The sequence below is a fragment of the Peromyscus maniculatus genome, chromosome 1 (assembly GCF_049852395.1).
Source record: "Peromyscus maniculatus bairdii isolate BWxNUB_F1_BW_parent chromosome 1, HU_Pman_BW_mat_3.1, whole genome shotgun sequence".
Taxonomy (NCBI): Eukaryota; Metazoa; Chordata; class Mammalia; order Rodentia; family Cricetidae; genus Peromyscus; species Peromyscus maniculatus.
Window position 1 is genome coordinate 111,685,666 of NC_134852.1, and position 21,392 is coordinate 111,707,057.

Sequence of the window (21,392 nt, forward strand, 5' to 3'; positions counted from 1 at the left end):
GTGCCTGCCCCCCAGGCTCCCTAATTTCCTGGATGCCCCTCAACTCCCACTGTACCTCCACAGGAAACCATTACCTGGAAAAGGAAGCTCGGCCTCCCTCCCCCCATCCTCCGAGCATAGAACTGGCTCTGGTGCTCAGGCTCCCCTAATGGGGTCTCTGAAGAAGAGCCAGATCCCAAAGTCTCCTCTGCCCACTCCCTGTCTGTCCCTCCCGGCCGCCTCCAGAAAGAGGAGCAGGGCTGGGACAGGGGAAATAGAGAGGAGAGAAACAGAGACAGGGAGTTCAAGGGGCCCTTAAGAGCTCCGAGAAGCCAAGTGACCAAATTAGTCCAGGGTGTAGGGTTTCCCAGCTTCTGAAGTCAGCAACACAGTGGGAGCCCAGGCAGGCCGCAGTTGACATAACCCCAGGCCATCCCTGAGCTCAGCTTCCAGCCCAGAGCTGCAAATCTACTTGCAACTCTCCCATGCCAGGGTTGATGTTGCCTAGAGCCAGTCTGTATCCATAGCCAAAACCTAGGCACAGCTGAGGCAAGAGAAGAGAAGGAGAGCTTTGTGGAGGGTGGGAACGAGCCCCTGAGGCCTGGGATCAATAGGACAGATCCAGAGAGGCAGGATGAGGGGCCAGAGCCTTCACCCTGGCTCACCGACTGCCCTGTCTACAGGGACCAGAACTCTCAAGCCCTCTGAGGGGCCTTTGGGGCCAAACCTGTCACCCTGCTTCCCTAACCACTCTAGCTCGAAGCTCCTCTAACTGAAGAGGGGTATGCTGGCATTGGTCCCATAACTACCCAAATCCACAAAGCAGACTCTCCCAACTCTGCACAATAGCACCTGGATAGAAACTGCTTCATCCACATCCCTCAGACCCAGTCTCACAGATGGGGATGTTAAGTCACAAGAAAGGCCAATGTCAGAAAACTAGAATAAGATCGGGGGTGGACCCCTGAGGCCCTCTGCTGCTCCATAAATTAAGGCTGGTGCCTCTCTCTCTAAGTCTCCCAGGCCTTGAGACAAACTTAAAGGCAAGAACCTGTCAACTGTGACCTGAAATGAGATCAGTGAAGAGCTGGGCATTGAGACCGGAGCCTGGGCTGAATGTCATCACCCTCTCCCAGACTTACAGTGCATTCACAATAAAGAACCGTGGGAATCTCAAGTTCTGAGATCCCCAGGACCTCTGCGGCCACCACCAGGACACCTTGGGGGCAGACAGACCCTTTGACATTAGCAACATCCTGAAGCCTCTTCAGAACCGGGATTAATAGAAGCCCAGTGCCCTTCACGCTATTCCAGGATAGATAAGCACCTGTGGATCTGGACATCTGGCCACTGAGCAGACAACAAAAGTTCCTGTCAGGTTGGTGCCCATGGCTCTCCTGTACCCCCCCCCCCAATCTCTCTACAGGACTTACCACTTGTGGCTTGCTACAGCACTTGCTGGCAGGGGCAGGCTCATCTGGGGCCCTGGCAGCTCCAGCGGGCTTGGTCTCAGCAGAGGGCGGTGCGGAGGGAGGCAAGCAGGGTGGGTCCACAGGACCTGGGGCAGGACCGTCACTAGAGTGGAGGGTCAGCATGTACTGCTTAGTGACATCTTCAAGTGATGGTGCCTGCAATGTGGCATGAGCTCTCGCAGGGAAACCCACAGACTCTGGCACAGCCACAGGGGGGCCCACGGAAGTGCCAGGCTCAGGCACCACAATAGGGGTGAAGGTAGCAGGCACGCTGGCATGCCGAACGTGTTTGGAGGAAGACCGGACGTGCGTCTGGCTACCATTTTGGTCCTGGTTGTCCTCCGCTCTCCGAAGCTCCTGGTGACTGCTCCGGGCCGGGCGCTTCTTGGAACCTCGGCGGATGAGTCGAGGGGAGAGAACATTGGCCAGCTTGGGGTCAAGATGGAAGTCGTGGTGGGCAGTGGAGGAGGCAGGTGGGGCAGGCAGGGCCCTCTCTGACTGTGCCCTGCCTCTGGCAGGACTGGAGTCTTCTGGCTCTGCCCACTGCTCTGCCAGGATAGGTTCACTGCTGGATGGGGGCAGCATAGGCTCCACTTCTCGAATGGGCTCCCCTCCTGGGCCCTCAAATTCAGGCCCAGCCAACTCCCCACGGCGACTAGGGTCACTCAGAGATTTCTTCTTAGGGGTCTTGCCGGAGATCCTGTCTTCTCCCAAACGCCCCAAGGCACCAGGCCCCTGAACAATGCTCTGAATGACTTCCTGGTAATCCTTGTTCTCCTCACTAACCACTGACCAGTCACTGTGGCCACTGGTCAGGCCCTCATCCATCGTGGGGGTCACTGGAAGCCCTGTCTTAGAGTTCAGTGAGCCCAGAAGGTTGCTGTCCACAGAGAACCCGGAGGGCTCCTCAGAGGCGGCAGCCCGATGACGCTGTGGAATAGGGTCACTCAGGGATCTGTAGGCCTCACTTGCCTCTCCACTGCTTAGATCAGCTCCACTAGGGCCTGAGGGTGGGAGTTTGCGTCTCCTGCGGAGAGCACCTGGCGTTGGGGGGGTCTCAGGAGACACCAGGGCTCTCCCACCCAGACTGTCTTCCGTCCCAACCCCATGGAGGTGGTTCATCTGAGCTGAGGTGGAGGAAAGAGGCCGCCATACCCCTGCAGGATGTAGGCTGCAAAAGGTGGCACTGAGAGGCTCGGGGCCAGAGAGCTCTGTCCCAATGCCCTCATCTGTCAGGCTGGACTCAGGGCCAGAGAGCTCCTCCTGAGACCGCTGCCCTTGGGTCATGTCGCCTGCCCAGCCAGGGCTTCTAGGGCTGACATCACTTCCATCATCCTGCTGTGCACCCATGCGCTGTATCTTCTCAAAAACCTGACGGGCCTCCTGCACATACTGATCCTGGACCACGAGTGGCAGTGGATCCTCCTCTGCCCCAGAGCCTGCCAGCAGGAGCTCAGAGGAGCTGGGTTTCAAGGCACTGGTGCGGAGCAAGCGGCGAGCCATGGGCTTCTCTGAGCAGCTGAACGACTTTGCCCTGCGCAGGGTGGCCGTCAGGTCCTTGAGGGTGGGTCGCGTGGTGGGTGATGCTGGACTTTGGGGTGGCATGGACTCAAGTTGCTCCACTGGGCTCCCTGGGGCTGGTGAGTCTCCGCCATCTAGGCGACTGTTCCCGGGGCCCCCACTGGGCTTTCGGACCCTCAGCTCCGAAAGGTCTGAGCGCAGAAAACTGAGCAGCGTCAGCGTCTCGGAGGCGATATCTGGATTCGATAGTGACTTGCGCTGTCGGTTCTTGTCTAGCTCCAATCCTCCATCCCTCAGTGGCCTGGTGGTGCCTACAGGTCCCTTAGTGCGGGACCTAGTCTGGGGCCGCAGAAGGAGCCCTTCTCCGGTCCCAAAACTCGGGGAGCGATACACACCCCAACTCACAGAACTGCGGCTGGACCATAGTTCATCGTCCTTGAGGGTCTCAGTGCTCGAATAGCGACTACTACCTCGGGAGCCAGCTGGGCTGGCCAGGTACGCAGGAAAGCTCACCTTAGCCACACGGAAGGGTATTCCCCCAGTGTCAGACAGAGGCCTTAAGCTCTCTTGAGGACCTGGGACGCAGGGCTGCGTACCAGCACCCCACTCCCGGAGTCCCTCCTCCATAGAGGTTCTTGGAGATGTCGGAGGTTCGGGGCTCCTGACACCACCTGCTGATCCCAAGCCGCCCGAATTTAGCTCGTCACTGTCCTGGCTGCAGCCACGAACCAACAGAGAGTTTCCAGGCCTGAAGCCTCTCCCTCTCCAGCGACGGGCATCCTCGCCATCTGGGTCCTCATCACTGCCAGAAGAGTGGCCGCCGAGGTAGGCCGGACTTTGCGGCCCAAGCTGTGGCTGCGGTCCCTCCTCTTCCTCCTCGCTGGAACTAGCAGCCCGGCTGCGGCTGACAGGATAGGAGGAGGTAATGGAGGAGGAGGAGGAGGCCCGGGCCCCGGCCTGCGGTTGGGAGAAGCTATGCCAAGAATGTAAACCATCCGCCGGACGCTGCGCCCGCTCCTGTTGCTGCTGCCGACGTCGCCTCCCCTCGATCCCCGGCCCGGACAGCGGCCGTGCAGAACGCAAGCCAGCCAGAGGGAAGCACGTTCGAGGAGGTGGCGTTGGAGGCTGCCGGGGCTCACGAACTGGGGACTCCCACGAAGCTCCGTCGGGGCTGGTCGTCCCCAGGGCCTCAGAGTCCACACTTGGTCTCCTGGAGCTCGGGCCGCCGAAGAGTTTGCGCATCTCGGTGACGCTGGGCCAGGCCCCACGCTCAGTGCCTTCAGCTGCTTCTTCTGTCGTGCTGGGGGAGCAACCCTCGTCCCGGGCACCAGCGGAGTCGTCGTCCAAACGCGCCGCGTCGAAGCGCCGGGAAAGCTGGCGCACGGATGGCGAGAGGCTACGGAGCGGGCGCGGCTGCGCGGGGGCGGCCGGGGGCCCCGACGCCAGCTTGGACACGCGCCGGGAGGGCTGGCCCGGGACTGCCGCGGCTGGCCGGCACGAAGCTCGGCGCCGCAACCCGGGGGTGTCCGCGTCCTCTTCCTTCGGCCCGGGTCCGCCGCTCCAGCGCTCCAGCAGTTTGAACGAGACGCTGCGATAAAGTGGGGGCCGAGGTGACCCGTCCGCCATGGTGGTGGCAGTCACTCCGGGGGGGCTGGCCTCGGGGCCCCGCGGCCAACCCCCCCTGCACCCCTGCTCCGAGAGCCTGGATCCTGCACCCGCAGCGTGCGGCGGCTGGGGAGGAGGGTGCGGAGACCTGAGCAGAGGTTTATCAGTCGAGGATCAAGTTTCTGCGGCTGCGGACGGCAGTGGCTTCATCCTGGGCGGCCCCTCTCGCCCCAGCGTCGACCCCAGGCCCAGCCTTAACCTCTGCGAGAGCGGCCAGGGGCATCGCGGCCCGGCCGGCGAGGGGCCAAGGCTTGGTTCCTGCACTCCAAGTCCGCCTGCGAAGCCCGGCGGCCGGCCTGCCTCCCCTCGAGCTCCCGCTCCAGCTCCCTCTCCCTCCTCCTAAGCTGCTAGCTCTCTGCTCCCTTTTGTTGCAAATAAACTTTGAGGCAGAGGAAAGGGGGCGGGGGGCGGGGCCTGGCGCCTAAAAGAGGGGGTGGGCTCCGGGAGCGCGCGAGGCTGGGAACACTGTGGGGGGAGGGAATCAGGGAGGAGCCGAAGGAGAAACGAGATGCTTGAACATTTGTAGACCGAAACGACCCTCTAGAGGAGTCCGTCGGGAAAGCTGCGGGCTGATCCTCCCGGGGGACCCGTTCAGATGCACGGGAGCTCAGAGACTGGACAACTCCGCAGAACGTAGCACCGCGACTGAGCCTCTTTCACGCGGGAACCTCTGCCGGAGGGGCTCCAACATGGCAACCCAAGACCCACAAACTCTGGTACACACCGATACTCAGGTACACGCAGAAACTCTTCTGGCCGGAAAAGAGGTGGGACCCAGGGTGACGTGGGCGGGGCAGGCCCACCCGAGCGCTGGCGGCTCCCCACCTTGCTCAGACCACGCCCCTCGCCCATCCTTCGGCGGCGAATCCCGCTGCACCACGCCCATGTTCCGCCCCGCACTCCAACGCTCCACCTATATCCCACCTCCCTGGGGCCTGTCCATCTCTGACTGTCCCTTAACCCACCCTGTGCTGCTCTAGAAGTCCCACCTCTCGGGACTAGTACACACAACTCCCCCCTCCATTTTCCCAGCTGCCACCCCCCCACCCCACCCTCTTGGCCCTGGCAGCCTCTAATCTCTGCACCCCGCCTCCTCCTCCCTGCGGCCGGGGATACGTGGCTCTTGCGCCCTCTGCGGGCCGGATTCTCCGCTCCCTCCGAGCTCTGTAGAGATAAAACCCCATCCACCCACAACCAACCCTGGAAGAGTTAGGAAAGGTTTCACTTGCTTTCAGGCGTTGCCTGCCCCCTTACTTTGCCAAGCACTCTGCCCTTTCTTCGGCATTCCGCACAAAGGGAGGTTGGACGGGAACGCCCTCATCTTCCTACAGCCAAACCTATACTCCTACCTGCGGCTGCTCCACCCTCCAGACCAGGAAGGTGTAGGTCTCTCCTGCTGCAACAATGATCTACCCTAGAGCTCCCCTCCCGCCTCTACTGCAGCAGTCTGGCAAGTCTAAAATTGTTCTGGTTACTGAGGCGTCAACTTCTTCCCACCCTCATCTGCTTCTGTTAGGTCCCTCTTTGCCCAGACGGTTTAAATGTAGGACTCTACATCTAAATGAGTGAGACTATATGGACTGCCTAGGAGGTACGGGTAATAGTTTATGTATTTTATTTATTTAATCCTCGAGCTACTCTTGGGGATAAATGCTATTAAAGACGCCACAAAGGCCGTTGTAGAAGTCGGAAGGAAAGGGCAGCTCACTTGTGACTCAGATTCAGACTTTAAGGTCTTCAATCACCACACGCCTTCAGACAGCTTTCCCTGACTTCAGATCTTGATGAAGAAGGAGGGTCTGTCCGTCCCCAGCAGCCCTGCCTCTCTGTCCGTGGGCGGTGGGCAGAGCTCAGCCTCCTTGAGAACGGGACAAACTCCCTCCGCTCTGTTGCGTGTAGGTCCGTGGCGCATGCTTTCCCCAACCAACCCCAGGGCCATATCGGTCCCAGCCAAAGACACTCAGCGCCAGTAACCGGATGTGGGGAGCAAGATGGGGAGAGGGCAGAATGCTGGCTGCAGAGTAAGGGAAGGCAGCCTCTAGCTGGACCCCAGGCCGGTTTCCTGCTCACACAACCCCCAGGGTAAGAAGCCAGCCTCCTTCTGGACCACCCATTAGTTTGTAGGAAGTCTCCAGGCGTGGCGATAGCCCTTCTGAGTTGAGACCAGCCTCTTGCCAGTCCCTTGCCCAATTTTATCTCAATTCTGTCTCGAAGGGTGTAAGTGGTAAATCTTGTCCTCACCACTGGCAAATTAGTGGGCAAGGAAGAGAGCCCTGCCGGGCTTGTGCCGCTCTGCCCTGCCTTGCTTGGTGACAATGAATAAACCTCCATGCTTCTTTGGGCCGCAGCTGCCTTGTCTGAAGGGCGAGGAGGGAGTGGGGTCAGGTTCCCCTAAGCAAGTTCAGGTGTGTATGGAGTCACTGTCTCCCTCCGTAATGGTGGTTCCTATGGCATGGTGTGGTCTTGTCTTTTGTTGTACTGGGGTCAAACCCAGGGCTTTGGCATGCTTGGTACTCACCCCTCTACTGCTCAGCCCCAGCCCCAGGTCTGAAGTATGTGCTCTTCCAGCTTCTATGCGCTATTAAAATTTGCCTTTATGTCACTTCTGAGACAGGTCTTTATCCCACATCACAAATAGGCAAACTGATGGAGAGGAACAGAGACTCAAGTCATAGGCCCCAAGAGTCCTGCCACCTATACTTGGCTGAAGTAAGCTAGCCTGGCCTCTAGCCCCACTTGTGAGGAGGGAGGATATTTAAGGATCTTGGCCAGGCAGAGTGGCATCTCACTCCGGCCTCTTTTTATTTTTATTTTGCTTTATGTATGTGGGTGTTCTTGCCTGCATGTATGTGTCTCTTTTGCCTGCCTATATGTGTTCAGATTCCCTTGGAGCTCAGGTCTCCAAGAATGTTGTGAGATGCCATGTGAGTGTCTGTGAGCCTCAGGCTTCTCTTCTGTGGGGGAATGAATGAGTGTGATCTACTCACTCAGCAGGTAACCTTGTGAGGTCAGAGCTGTAGAAGTCCTTGGGAAAAATCAACATGAAAAGGTTAGATGGTCAAGGTCATGTGTGGTGGTAATCTAATTGTATTGAAATATTATTTTGATTTGTACTGAAATATTAATTTGATTGTATGTTAATAAATAAAGTTGTCTGGGGGTCAGAGCTATTAGAGCCATAGCAAGAGTGTGGCGGTGGTGGCACACGCCTTTAATCCCGTAGATATCTGTGTGTTCAGGGTCAGAGCTATTAAAGCCATAGCAAGAGTGTGGCGGTGGTGGCACACGCCTTTAATCCCATAAGATCTCTGTGTGTTCAGGGATACAGCCAGCATTGGAGACATATGCCTTTAAGACCTAGGGGGCTGTACATTCAGACAGTGACGAGGCAGTCATGTGTTTGGGTTTACAACCAATGAGACGGCAGAACAACATACTTTAAAAATACGAACCGACAGGAGGTAGGTCTCTTTTCGCGAAGCTGGGACAGCAGGAGGAAGGGTGAGATTTTAGCTCTGAGCTCTGACCTCTCGGCTTTCTCTTTTACATTGTTTCTGTGTTTCTTATTTAATAAGACGGTTGGTTACATCTACAGTCATGTGCAGGATGGACCTTGGAACTTAATAGAACCATTTGTCCCCGGAAAGGAGCTATCTGAAGGGGAGATCTGGCTTCTGACTCCTTTCCAAAGCCTAACAGTCTCTTGGACACTAACTGTACCCCCACATTAGACCTGGGGTGCATAGGATTTCATTAGTATCTCTTGTTCACTTTACATTCTCATCATTACATTGCTTGGCTGACTCTTACCAAAAAACAAAACAGCCAGGGCCTTTGTAGTAACTTTCGTCTCCTTCCTGTGTCCCACCACTGAGGGGCAGCCTCAGACCCGTCTCAGACCTGTGCTAATCAGCATTCATGTGTTCTCTCTCTCCCTCCTTCTCTCCTTTCTCTCTTTCCTCTCTCTGCCCCCTACAGGATCTCTTGTAACCCACCTCAGCCTCAAACTCTTTGTATAGCTGAGGGTGACCTCGAACCCCTGTTCCTCCTGCCTCTTCCTCCCAGGTGTTAGGATTACATGCAACACTGTGCCTGGCTTTTTTGTTTTATTTTAAGAGGTACTCTAGTATGTGTGTGTGTGTGTGAATAAATGTTTTGTCTGTCTGTATGTATGTGCACCATGAGTGTGACTAGTGCCCAACGCGGCCAAAAGAGGGGTTCACTTATGAGCTGTCATGTGGGTACTGGGAACCGAACCTGGGTCCTCCACGAGAGCAGTAAGTGCTCCTACCTGCTAAGCCATCTCTCCAGCTCCCAGTTTTGTCTTACTTGATTTTATTGCAGTTACACAGTCCTCACACTATTTTCATTCTAGTATTTTTGTTGATGTTGGTTTTGTTGTTGCTTTTGGTTTGGTTTGGTTTTGGCGTCAACTTCCTGTCCTCCTGCCTCAGCCTCTAGTTTCTGAGGATCATTATGGGCACGTATTGGATTTTTTGTTTGTTTAGTTTTTCTTTTTAATAATTTATTTTTTTATGTGCACTGGTGTTTTGCTTGCGTGCATGTCTATATGAAGGTGTCAGAAGCCCTGGAACTGGAGTTACAGAGAGCTGCGAGCCGCCATGTGGGTGCTGGGAATTGAACCAGATGTTCCCGAAGAGCAGCCAGTGCTCTTAACCACGGAGCCACCCCTCCAGCTCTCTCTTTGTTTTTCATTCTTCCTTTTTTTTTTTTTCCAAACTCTGGCATGATCGGACACTGGACGTCCTGGGAATTGAACCCAGGTCCTCTGGAACATCAGTTAGTGCTCTTAACTGCCAAGCCATCTCTCTCCTCTTTTGTTTGTTTTTCAAACAGGGTCTCACTGTGTAGATCTGGCTGGCCTGGAATTTGCTATATAAACCAGGCTGGCCTCAAACTCATAGAGATCCGCCTGCCTGTGCCTCCCAAGTGCTGGGATTAAAGGTGTGTGTCACCATGTCCCACTTGGATGCTTCTGAGTTTCACTTGGTTTCATTGCTCTCTGTGTGTGAGTATATGTATGTGTTGCTAGGATTGGACTCTGGACCTCATACATACTAGACAAGTTCTATACCACTGAACTAAATCGCCAGCACACATCCCTCCCCCCTTTTTTTTGAGACAGGTTTTCAGTAAGTTACTCAAGCTGACCCCGAACTCATTCTGTAATCTTGTCAGGCCTTGATCTCAATCCTTCTACCTCTGCCCCTCAAGTAGCTAGAATTATAGACTTCTGTAATTGCTTTAGTTTTTTGAAATACATATGGGGTCAGCAGGTAAAGACACTTGTTGCCAAGACTGACCTGAGTTTGATCCCTGGGGCCCACATGTTAGAAGAAGAAAACCAACTCTTGAAAGTTTCTGATCACCACACACACAATAAATAAAATTATACACACACACACACACATACACACACACATATATATATATATACACACACATATATATGTGTATATATATAAAGGCAAAGAAACCAAGTGTCATAGTCCAGGCCCACCTTCAACTATCTGTGTGGCTTGAGCTGGCCTCCCACGTGCTGTGAGCCATCGTGCCCCGCTTTAGTTCTTTATACTTTGGAGAGACTTCTTGTTCTTTAATATTATACTGCTAAGGCTTAAGTGCTGCATGTTGGCATAATTAATTCTAGACGCATGAGCTATTCTAGTGTATTGATCCATCGTCTTAATGGATAGCCAGGGATTGGCAGTATTGATGAACTTTTGTGTGGCTTTGGAACTCATGGACAAAGGTGCTTGTGGCAAAAGTGTGTAAGCATTAAACATTCGGAGGTGCTGTGGAAGCCAGGATGAAGTATCCCTGTCATCAGGAGGCGCTGTGGAAGCCAGGATGAAGTATCCCTGCCTTTAGGAGGCGCTGTGGAAGCCAGGATGGAGTATCCCTGCCATTAGGAGGCGCTGTGGAAGCCAGGATGGAGTATCCCTGACATTAGGAGGCACTGTGGAAGCCAGGATGGAGTATCCCTGCCATTAGGAGGCGCTGTGAAAGCCAGGATGGAGTATCCCTGCCATTAGGAGGCACTGTGAAAGCCAGGATGGAATATCCCTGTTGTGGTTTTGGGTAATCTGGTCTTCTGTTTTATGACATGTATGTACTCCCACTCAGCCTCAAGTCACACTGGGGCTGACCCTCCCAGGTTATCAGCCATCTTTAAGATGCCTCCTGGTTATTTCCAACCCGTCAGTGGCTCTTAGTTTCCTTCAGGTTCCAGCCTACATCTTGACCGCTATCCCAATTAAACCACTGCCTGGCTTTTACCTAGGGGGTGACGAAATCTGACTAAAGGGTTCGTTTTGGCTGGGACTGGGGACATGGCCTAGAAACAAACAAAAGCAAACCAACAAACCCCACAAAATCACATTTATTTATCTCTTTTATGCAAAAGTTTTGGCAAGTGGATGGGAACACGAGCTTCCCCCAGGCTCTTCCTCCTTGTAAGAAGTGGGTCCCAGGGATCAAGACCTTGCCTTTGCGTTAGTGATCGTGCACCAGCAGACCCCTCCCCTTGTAAACAGAAAGGCTGGGGAGAAGACCTTCGTTGGATTTTGCAGTGTTAAGGATTAAGCCCAGGGGCTAGCACACTCTAGTTATGTGCTACTGAGCTGTAGCCCCAACTCTTGATTGTCTGAGACAGGGCTTCACCATGCAGACCAGGCTGGCCTGGAGCTTGTTACCCTCCTGTGACAGCATCCTGAGTTCTGGGATAACAAGCATGAATTGACCAGCCCCCACCCCCACCCCGAGACATCGGTGTCGTAGCTTCGTGGTTGACGTAGAACTTCTTGAGGGCCAGACCCAGGCCTGTTGAACCAAGTTTGACTCTCTGTATGGTTTCGGGTTGTGGGGAAAGCTTCTGGCACCATGGTCCCAATGGTAAATATGCGGCTGCCAGTGCCTCGGCGTCTGCCCTGGGGCCTCAGACTCTCTGCCTCTGCCACTTGGCGGTGAGCTTCTGCAGGAGCTCATGGGGCTGCCTCCGGAACTTCTGCTGTGTGAAGTAGAAGAGGATGGGGTCCAGTACACTGTTGGCGCTGGCAAAGGGCCGAGTGCCTTTGTAGGCCGCTGCGAAGGTCTCCAGTACAGGGCAAGAGACCCCAGGCGTGGACCGCACAGCCAAGTAGGCGGTCTTAGTGATGTGGAAAGGCAGGAAGCTGATGGCGAAGACAGCCGCCACCACCACAGCCATACGGGCCGCCTTGCTGCGCCGCTCTTGGGCCACAGGTCCTGCTGGGCCATCCTGACGGCACAGGCGGCGGGCCATGCGACAGTAGCAGGCCAGTAAGGCTGTGAAGGGCAGCAAGAAGCCGACGACCGTGAGAGCCATGCCATAGGGCAGGTAGCGGGTGGAAAGGATGGGTGGGCTCAGGTCGTAGCAGACAGTGCGGTTGCGCTGGATGCCCGTGGCAGCGAAGACGGCTGTGGGCAGGCACTGAGCTGTGACAGCCAGCCAGACGGCTCCACACACCACCCAGGCAGCGCGGCGACCCCCACGCTTGTGCCAGGGGGCCAGGGGATGGCAGATCCCGAGGTAGCGCTGGAAGCTAATGCAGGTGAGGAACAGGATGCTACCGTGGAGGTTGGCATAGAAGAGGAAGCGCACGAGGCGGCAGGCCAGGTCTCCGAAAGGCCAGTGGTCCCCTCTGGCGTAGTTATAGATGAGTAGGGGCAGGGAGCAGGCATACAGCAGGTCTGCCAGTGCCAGGTTCAGGGTGTACACAGCTGAACGGGTCAGGGTCCGGCGGGAGGAGCAGATCTGGGCGATGACACAGATGTTCAGTGGCAGGCCCACCACCAGCACCACTGAGTAAACCGGGGGTAGCAGCAGCCGCTTGAAATCCTCACGGTAGACGCACGTGGTGGGCGGCAAGCCAGGCGCCTGGATGGTGCCATTGTCCTGCTCCATAACTGCCCAACTGCTTTTCCTATGCCGGGAGAAGCTGGGGAAGTAGTACACATGCTATCAGTGGCCTTCAACTATCTGAACAAGTAAGTCCTTAACTTGGTCACCCCTTAAGGCTCATCACCCCACAAAGATCCATTCAGATCTCATATCATGGAAATGTGTGCTCCAGTAAAGCTCAAGCTTGAAAGAAATCAAAGCCGTTTTCTTTCTCTAGTATTGATTTCCTCTCAGCTTTTCCCAGTGAATTTCTATTCATCCCTCACAACCCTAGTCAATTGTCTCTTCTGTGAGGGGGGCGTTGATGGGCTTGGGTTCAAATCACAGCTGTGTTGCTTCCTGCCCACATGATCTTGGGGTGGGGATTTACCTCCTCACTCCCCCTACCGGAGGAATAAGGGAATGTTGTCTTTAGGTTAGAAGCACACACGGGACTTCTCCGGAGCTCCCTAGGGGGTAGGGATGCGGTAATGGTGTGTACCTGTCTCATGCAGATGGAAGACCTTTTAGGAGGAAGACCAGGTTTGGTGTTCCTCCGCGTCTTCAAGGCAGATTGGGTCCAGGACAGAGTGCTCTGGTGGCGCTTCGTTTACCCCTGTGGACAGTGCACACACCGAGAGCTCCCCGAGGGAAACGCCAGCGTCCTCAGCCTGAATTCCACCTTCAAAGCCATCGTTCTTTCAGTCTCAGCTTATCTGTAACCCAGGAGAGGTGACTCAGGTGCTGCGGGAAACTTCCTTCCAGTCGACCTTAGCGGGTGGGGGTGGGGAGGCTGGAGCAGTTCGGGTCATTCACTACCGCTGCAGTACCCAAATCAGGAGGCTCACCACTCTCTGTAACTCCAGCTTCAAAGGATCCAATGCCTCTGGTCTTTGCACACACATGAACATGCACAAGCACCCATGCAGAGGGCTCAGTGGTTAAGAGCACCGGCTGCTCTTCTAGAGGATCCAGGTTCAATTCCCGGCACCCACATGGCAGCTCACAACTGTCTGTAACTCCAGTTCCAGGGGATCTGACACCCTCACACAGACACACAAAAATTATAAAAATACACCAAACCAAAACAAACAAGCAAAAGCCGGAGGTGGTCCCTGGTGGCCAGAGTGAAACTCCAGTTCTCAAGGGGGAACCAATCAGGATTCAGGCTGGCCAAGCGTCACAGAGATGGAACCAATCAGAAGGCAAGCTGGCCAAGCATCAGAAATGGAAACTAGATGTAAATGTTAATAAGTAAATAAAAAGCTTTCCCAAGAGAATGAAGGTCCTGGCGGCTGAGGAGGGTTTTCATTAGTAGGAGTAGTTTTCATTAGTAGGACACCCAAGTGGGGACAGGGTGGGACAGGCATGGGTGGGAAGGGGCTGTGCCCCTGTCCTTCCTTAGGGGGGCTGTAGCTCTCTGGCCACACATGGAGGAAACTGTAGTGGCCTCTTGTTTCTCCAGCCTCTGGGGAGACTGGTCTTTCTAAGACTATCTCCTTGGAAGGAGCAAGAGCTGCAGAAAAAGCCTTTGAGTAGACCTCGGGCATCATCCACTCCCCGGATGATACTCCGCTCTGTCTCTGAGGACCAAGGGAGCTGAGTGTTCCTGCTCTTCCTCACTCATCCCACTGTTCCCAACGGCCAGTGCGGCTGAGACCTAGCATCCTCTCTGGCCTGTCCATCTTTGCTGATCTTTTCACAGATGCGCTCGCTCCTAGTCCACCTCGGTTAGCCATAACCTCAGCACCCCCAAGCTCATGAGCCCATGCCATCCCTCCTTTGAGTCCCCAGCTGAGCAGACTCCACCCAGCTTGCCAAGGGGTCCAGCCACCCCTGTCCCACCCCTTACTGGCCTGTTTCCTCAAGACACAGATACTCACAGGCAGCATCTCATCACCATCTCGGGTCAATGGTACCAAGTGTGTTGGGGCAAAGGACCCTCAGACATGGGGCTGCCCACGCTCCTGTCCTCAGCCACGCTGTAGCATCTCTGAAGTGACTTTGGACAGCTTCCTCTGCTTCCTGACCCTGCTGGCTCTGACTGAAATAGCCCTAGGGGAGGCACCTCCCTGCCACCCCCCACACCTTAGCCTGGCGGAAACAGACTGGAAGAACACAGAGCCAAACAAAAGGCATCCTTCCCAGAACTCTCCAGCCATGGGAGGAGGGGACAAGGGGACAGAAAGAGGGATGGGGGGGAGGTGAGCAGACCCAGCCCTACAGACCCAGCAGATGCCTTCCACCCAGCTCTCCCTCAGTGTTCTCATCTGTTAAATGGGCAGATGGGTTATGACATTTCCCGGTCCTTCCCTTAGCTGCCACACCTGGGTCACCAGGAATCCATTCACTTCTCTGGTCCTGCCCTCCTGTACCCATCCTCCGTTCTCCACCCACTTGGTAGGTCCTCTCCTGACATTCCTGTCAGTGCCTCTCTCGAGATGGCAATCCACTTCGGAACTTGCTTACCCAGCTACTTCTCACGCTTTCCTTCCCACGTGTCCTTTTTGCCACAAGCCTTTATTAAGCACCTACTGTATGCCATCAGCTCCCCCCACATCCCCCTATAGCAGTCTCAGTCCCTTCTACACAGAGACCCAGGCTCATGAGAGTGGGGGTGGTGATGGGCACAGAAATGAATCCCTGGAGCTGCTGGAACAACTGGAGGGTGGGAGGTGACGTCCCACTGTTCTTCAGGGGGAGGCAGCATTCAGAGAGGGTGACCTGAAGATGGGCTCCGGTGGGGAGCCACTGAGGCAAGTCAGTGGGGGTAGGGCGGTGCAGGGGATGGATGTCAAACTGGTAAGTGGGGGGCAGGGCTTGCATCCTGCTCTGCTCCCACACCCATCTGCCTCTCTCAGCTGCTGGCTAGAACATCAGAGTTGCCACCTGCATGTCGGGATACCATAGACAGGACTTCTTACCCTGTCACTTGTAGAGAAGCTTCTAGAATGTAGAGGTCATCCGGGCACTAGCTTACCCCAAGCCCACTTCACAGGACTATGGAATCCAGGGGGAGCCAACCCTTTGAACCAAAGTGAGATCATGATTGAGCTGCAGGTAAACACTTGGCCAGCTGTGTACAAATGGGGCACCTACGGTGTATTTGTGTGTGTGCCAAGAGATCCAGCAGGCTCCGTGATCTGTCCTCCTTCCCAGTAGCTAGCTTCTTGTGGTGTTCCCAGGACTGTCTCCTGTGACCCAGGGTCAGTCAGGGATGAGGCCACTTTGAAGGCCTAAGGAAGATGGGGTGCTGGCCCTGGGGCAAGGCTTGGGTCACACCTCGAAATGGTTGTGGCTCCTCCAGGGTCTGGAGTCATCCCTGCAATGAGAGCCTGCAGCCATGAGATGGCGCTAGTGGACAGCTGACGAGGACAAGGCTGGTGCCGCGGGGACCTCCTCCCGTCAGGTTGGCACTGAGCAAGCCCGGGACATGTCCCTAGCCCCGTTCCTCTGGCCCTCCTAAGGTTTCCTCTATTTATACACCCCAACAAGCTCAGGCCTCTGTCTGATCCTCACCCTCGCGATGTGGCTCACCGCAGCCATTTGAGTGTCCAGCCAGGACTATTGCCCTGATGCCAGGCATCTTCCGCCCATCTCTACCCCAGGCACCTGAGTGCACCATCAGCAGAAACACTGAAGCCCCTCACACCACCGAGGGACAACCTCTACTTGCTTCCTTTTCTTACTTAGTCCAGATCACAACTACAAGGACAGTTCTGCAGCATCATCGACTGAAGGCCAACATCAGGAAGAACTGACTCCGTGCTCTTGGTGCTACTTAGATCCTGGGGTCTCAGGATGCCCTTTGACTGACCCTCCATGTCTAGAGGGACGAGGAAGCCTGTGGGACAGGGGCAGGAGCTGGAAACTTGAGTCACCACCTACCAGCAATGCCCTGCTGCTGCGGGACCTGTGACGAGGCTTCCAAGCTTCCGACTGCCTCCCTGCCGGGAAACCCCCTTGCTGTACCCCAGCCCCGTGAATTTAGCAGCAGAGATACAGGATGGTGGGGTCAAGACTTGGCTTCCTTCATCTGAGTCAGGCTGAGACCCACCATCAGCCTGCTGTGTGGCTTAGGGCCAGCTATCCACCCTCTCTGAGTCTGAGAAACTTATGGTAGCATGTTCCCTTCCTTGCAGAGACATTATGCCCTCTCCAGGCACCACCCAGCCCTGACTCTGTGTGGCATCCAGCCTGAGGGCCTTGGAGCCTACCTCCAGCCAGCCTGAGGCTGGTTCCTGATGCCAGTCCCCGGCACCTGGACGACAGTGGACAAGGGACAGAATCCTTATTAGGACAGTTAGAATCCCTCCAGGCTACAGCTGTAAACCCAGCAGAGGGCTGCAGGGGGGACAGGGATCTGCTTTCTCTTCTCTCTTTTACTTCCCCTTCCCCCTCTGCCCAGCAGGGACCAAGTGGAACCGAAAGCTCCATTTTGAGCACGAAGAGGCAGCTGCAGCCTGGGTCTGGGCCCCCTTCCTCTGTTTCCTTTGGTCCATAGCCCTCTTTCTGGGACCACTGCCTCCACCCAGCACTTCCAATAAAGGTGTGGAGGCACCCTGCTCTGTGCCTGGACCCCCAGCTCTCCCATCCCTTCCTCTCTCTGTGGACCCAGTGACTTCAGGACCAGTGAGTGCCTGCTGCTCAGCTGTAAGGACTGTGGTTGGCTGCAGACCACTAGTGCCCCAGACCTGTCCATCCCCCAGGAACCAGGCTTCGGGTGGTGATGGGAGATGGCTCGGGTCTAGCACTTGCCCTGCCGTGCAGGTGGATCTGGAGGAGGCCTCATTTCAGAGCCCGGAGGATGTGGGAGAGTGACCTGCCCGCGTGAGAGGAGTGTGTGACCACCTCAGGGGTGGTGAGACTCCCCCACTGGGCATCTGGAAGTCCAGGCGGGAGTTTTGAAGAATGGTTGAGAAGGAGAAGAGTTTTTGTAGGGTTGGCAAAGCGGGGAGGCATGAGACTGTGTGCCAGGCATGGTGCTAGGTCCTGGAGATAAAACCACGAGGGAGGGCAAAGCTGGGACTGTGTGCCAGGCATGGTGCTAGGTCCTGGAGATAAAACCACGAGGGAGGGCATTGTCAGAACCCAAGGGTGGCAGTGAGCACAGGACAGGGAGCACAGGACCCCTGAGAACACCGTGGAACTTCTGGATCCAGCTGTGCCTGAGGCTTCAGCCTCCCACTGGACTGTAGTGGTACATGCTTATAAATTCTTACTTTGCCTCAGTCCACTAGACCTGGATTTCTGTCCTTTGATATCAGCCGTCCAAAGCCAGGCATGGTGGTGCAGGCCTGTAATCCTTACACTTGGGAGGTAGAGTCAGGGGCATTAAGAGTTCAAGGTCATTCTCAGCTGCATAGAAAGAAGAGCTGGGGATGTAGCTGTTAGTTCTTCCTTAAAGTTCATAAAACCCTGGGTCCAGTCCACGGTGCCACATAGCCCAGGCATGGGGAGATGGAAGCAGGAAGAGCCAAAGTTTTAAGGTCATCTTCAGCTATGTGAGTTCAAAGCCAGCCTGGCATACATGAGATTTTATCTCAAAAAGGATGGGGGGGGGGAAGGAAGGAAGGAGGGAAAGAAGAAAATAAGAATAGAAGAAGGGCCTGGAGAGACGGCTCAGTGGTTAAGAGCTTATACTGTTCTTACAGAGGACCAAAGTTTGGTTCCCAGTCTCCAGATCAGGTGCTTACAACTGCCTAGGACTCGACTCCAGGGATCTGATGCCTCTGACCTCCGCAGGCACCCATACTCATGTGCACATATGCACACACATACACATAGTTAAATTGTGTGTGTGTGTGTGTGTGTGTGTGTGTGTGTGTGTGTGTGGTGTGGTGTGTGTGTGTGGTGTGTGTGTGTGTGTGTGTGTGTGTGTATTTCTGGATAAGTTTTCTCTGTGTAACAGCCATGATTGTCCTGGGACTCACTCTGTAGAACAAGCTGGCCTCGAACTCACAGAGATCCCCCTGCCTCTGCCTCCTGAGTGCCAGGATTAAAGGCGTGCATCACCGCTGCTCTGCTTTAAATATATAGTTTTAAATCACCATTGCCTGTAGTTCTGATCTGCAGTGGGGCCTCCCGCTCCTCTCCCACAGTTTTGGTCCAGGAGCCCATCATCTCTGCCTGGGAAACTAGAACGGGAGGGCAGGTGGGGACACAAAACTGTCTGGTGGACACGATGGCAGCCAGGGAGCTTCTCGGAGTGACCGCTATCATCTCAGCAGCTCCTGGTGGGACCTGGAACTCATCTGGGCTCCACCTGCTGTGTGTCTTAGAGAGGTCACTTTCCTCCTTGAGCCCCATCTTCCCTGATACTCACTGATAACTTCGTGGCTGATTAGTGGAAGCTCTGGTACCAGGATCTTACATGAGATGGGCTTTACTGGTCCCACTTTGCAGATGAGGAGTCGGGGGGCTGTTGTTTGGATGTGGTGTCTCCCGACAAAGCTGATATGTTAAAAGCTTTGTCCCCAGCTGGTAACTCTAGATAGGTGACGGGATCGCCAGGCCATTGACCTTCTCTATGAATTAGCTCGTGCACCGTTCCCGTTGGATGGGATATTAGAAGGTAGGGACCGGTTGGAGAGAGTGGGTCAAGAGGGTGAGATTTTAAAGTACGGGTCTTGTTCTCCTCCTCCTCTTCCCCCTCCCGCTCTCAACCTGCTGGCTGCCGCCAGGGAAGCGGCCTTGTTCCGCCATGACCTTCTCTATGCCGTTTCTGCGTTACTGCAGGCCCGTGGCTCTGAGCCAAGAGATGGCAAGCTTGGGAACCGTGAACCGAAAGAAATCCTTAAATGATTGTCTCTCAGATTTTGTCACCGTGATGACTAGGCTCAGACAAGGTGGTGACATGTCTGAGGTGACAGTGAGTCAGTGGCCAGTTGGGAGCTGAATGCAGATTTGAGTAACGATAAAGTCTGTTCTGGGAAGAGAAGTGACATTTCCCTATCAGAAACCTGAAGCCAAAGAGGTTAGGAGTTTGCCAGTGCACACAATAGGCCCCTCATGGCACCACTTCCCAGGAATAGGTTAGGACAATGGAGGTTAAGAGTCAGGGCCCATGGGGCCTGGATCAGACACACTTACTCCCTCCCCCCTCCAACTGTGTGAGACACTGGAGACAAGATCGACTTTGCTTTTGGGTCTCCAGTTCCCTGGGAACCCTGGGAAAGGTTGGATGAATGAATCTGTCCATGAAGATAAGCCACAGAGCTCTATCCTTGGTGTTATTGGGTTCAGTGTGTGTGTGTGTGTGTGTGTGTGTGTGTGTGTGTGTGTGTGTGTGTGTGTGTGTGTGAATATATGTGGAGGTCAGAGGACAATTTCTGGGCATCAGTCTCCCCCTTCCTCTATGTGGGGCCTGGAGACTGAGCTCGGGTTGCTTGGTGGCAATCACCTTTACCCACTGAGTGATCTTGACTGAGGATGTATTTGTTGGAGGCTAGGGGAATGAGCACAGGAACTGTACCTCTAAGCCTGCATGATTCCCCAGCCCCAACCTTAGGAAGAACTGTTCACCCACACTGAGTGTTTTTGTGGGTGAAGACACTGAGGATCGAAGGTATCTGGCTCCGTGTACAGTTCTCTGTGGAAGGCTGGACCAGAGGGAGCCTCGGAGGACCCCTCACTTCTCATGAGAAGTGAGGTCCTGCTCTAAACATCCTTAGCATCTCCTGAGGCCTGAGCCCATCTAACAGAGACAAGACATTCACTGCCACCCCCCCCAGGGGTCAGTGACAGGACTCTGGGTTCTGGACCGGCTGAACCAGATAGGCCTTAAGATCATCTGACTGAGACCCCTCTTCTCCCCCAAGAGGAGACCCCTGAAGCCTCTCCAGTGGCGTGTCTGGCTCCTGTTTGCATCCTCCCCTTGACAGGGAGCCTACTCCTCTGCCAGGCTGCCACAGGCTATGTTGAGAAAGCTCACTGGGAGACATGCTTGGTCACACCAGGCCCTGGGATAGGCTACTTAGTTACTGGTTCTACCCCAGTGCAGCCTGGGACCCGAGACACCTTGTGGAGTTTATGCCAAGACCATTTATCAACTGCTCTTCATTCCCACCACCGGATTCCTGAGCTCACACCCAGATCCAGGGAAGCCTGGACCGCACACCACGTGACAGTAGAACGTCAAGACAAACCTTGTAGCCAAGTGTGGTACATACTTGGAGTCCCAGCACCAGAGAGGTCAGGATATCTCCTTCATCAAACAGCTCTCAGCCTCCACTGTGGACCTCATTGGCCTGGGGCCCACCCATGTAGGCGGAAGAGGGTTTTGTAGGCGTCTGAGGTTGGCCTGGGAAGGACATTAGAAGGGTATCAAAGTGAGGGTGACTCCTGACTCCGTGTGAAGTGTGGGGCGGGGGGCGGACGGTGACAGGCAGCTCCTGCTGTGGGCATGTGTGATATGCATGAAGAACCCAGACCTCTCTTCCTTAGGGTCACTCAAACGACATCGTCCATGGGAGGCCTTCCTCTGCTACCCCAGCTAAAATCACCACCTGCTACCTATGTGTGGGATTTCCTCAATCTGTTATAGGTTTCTCCTCAGCACCTTTAGATGTTTTATTACATTTACTTATTTATATGTGTGCTTTTTTAATACCTATTTACACGTGTGCACACATGTGGCTAGAGAGAGTCATGGTGTAAGTGTTGGAGGTCAAAGAATAACTCGGTGCTCTCCTCCTAGTATGCATGTCTGGGAGATTGACCTTAGGTTAGACTTGGGGGCTAGCTCCGTTACCTGCTGAGCCATCTCAGGAACCCCCTCCCCTCCACATCCCTCCTTTTTCTTTATCTCTTTCTTTCTTAATTCATTCTTTCTT

At 54.9% G+C, this 21,392-nt stretch overlaps 2 protein-coding genes across 2 annotated transcripts in view; both read right to left on the reverse strand.

Annotated features, from left to right (window-relative positions):
- Positions 1-5,022, reverse strand: part of Arhgef17 (Rho guanine nucleotide exchange factor 17) — a 62,155-nt gene extending 57,133 nt beyond the window's left edge. Inside the window, exon 1 of the mRNA XM_016000694.3 lies at positions 1,413-5,022. Within this exon, the coding sequence (XP_015856180.1) occupies positions 1,413-4,598 (3,186 nt within the window). The 5' untranslated portion in view covers positions 4,599-5,022. The remainder of the gene's footprint in view (positions 1-1,412) is intronic.
- A 6,012-nt stretch (positions 5,023-11,034) lies between these two features.
- On the reverse strand, positions 11,035-12,582 carry P2ry6 (pyrimidinergic receptor P2Y6). Its single transcript, XM_016000695.3, has one exon. The coding sequence runs from the start codon at positions 12,580-12,582 to the stop codon at positions 11,596-11,598; it is 987 nt and encodes a 328-aa protein (XP_015856181.1). The 3' UTR covers positions 11,035-11,595.
- Positions 12,583-21,392: the final 8,810 nt, after the last annotated feature.

What these genes read in the sequence shown, in the direction of transcription:
- P2ry6 (XM_016000695.3), bottom strand. Translation starts at nt 12,582, where the DNA reads ATGGAGCAGGACAATGGCACCATCCAGGCGCCTGGCTTGCCGCCCACC.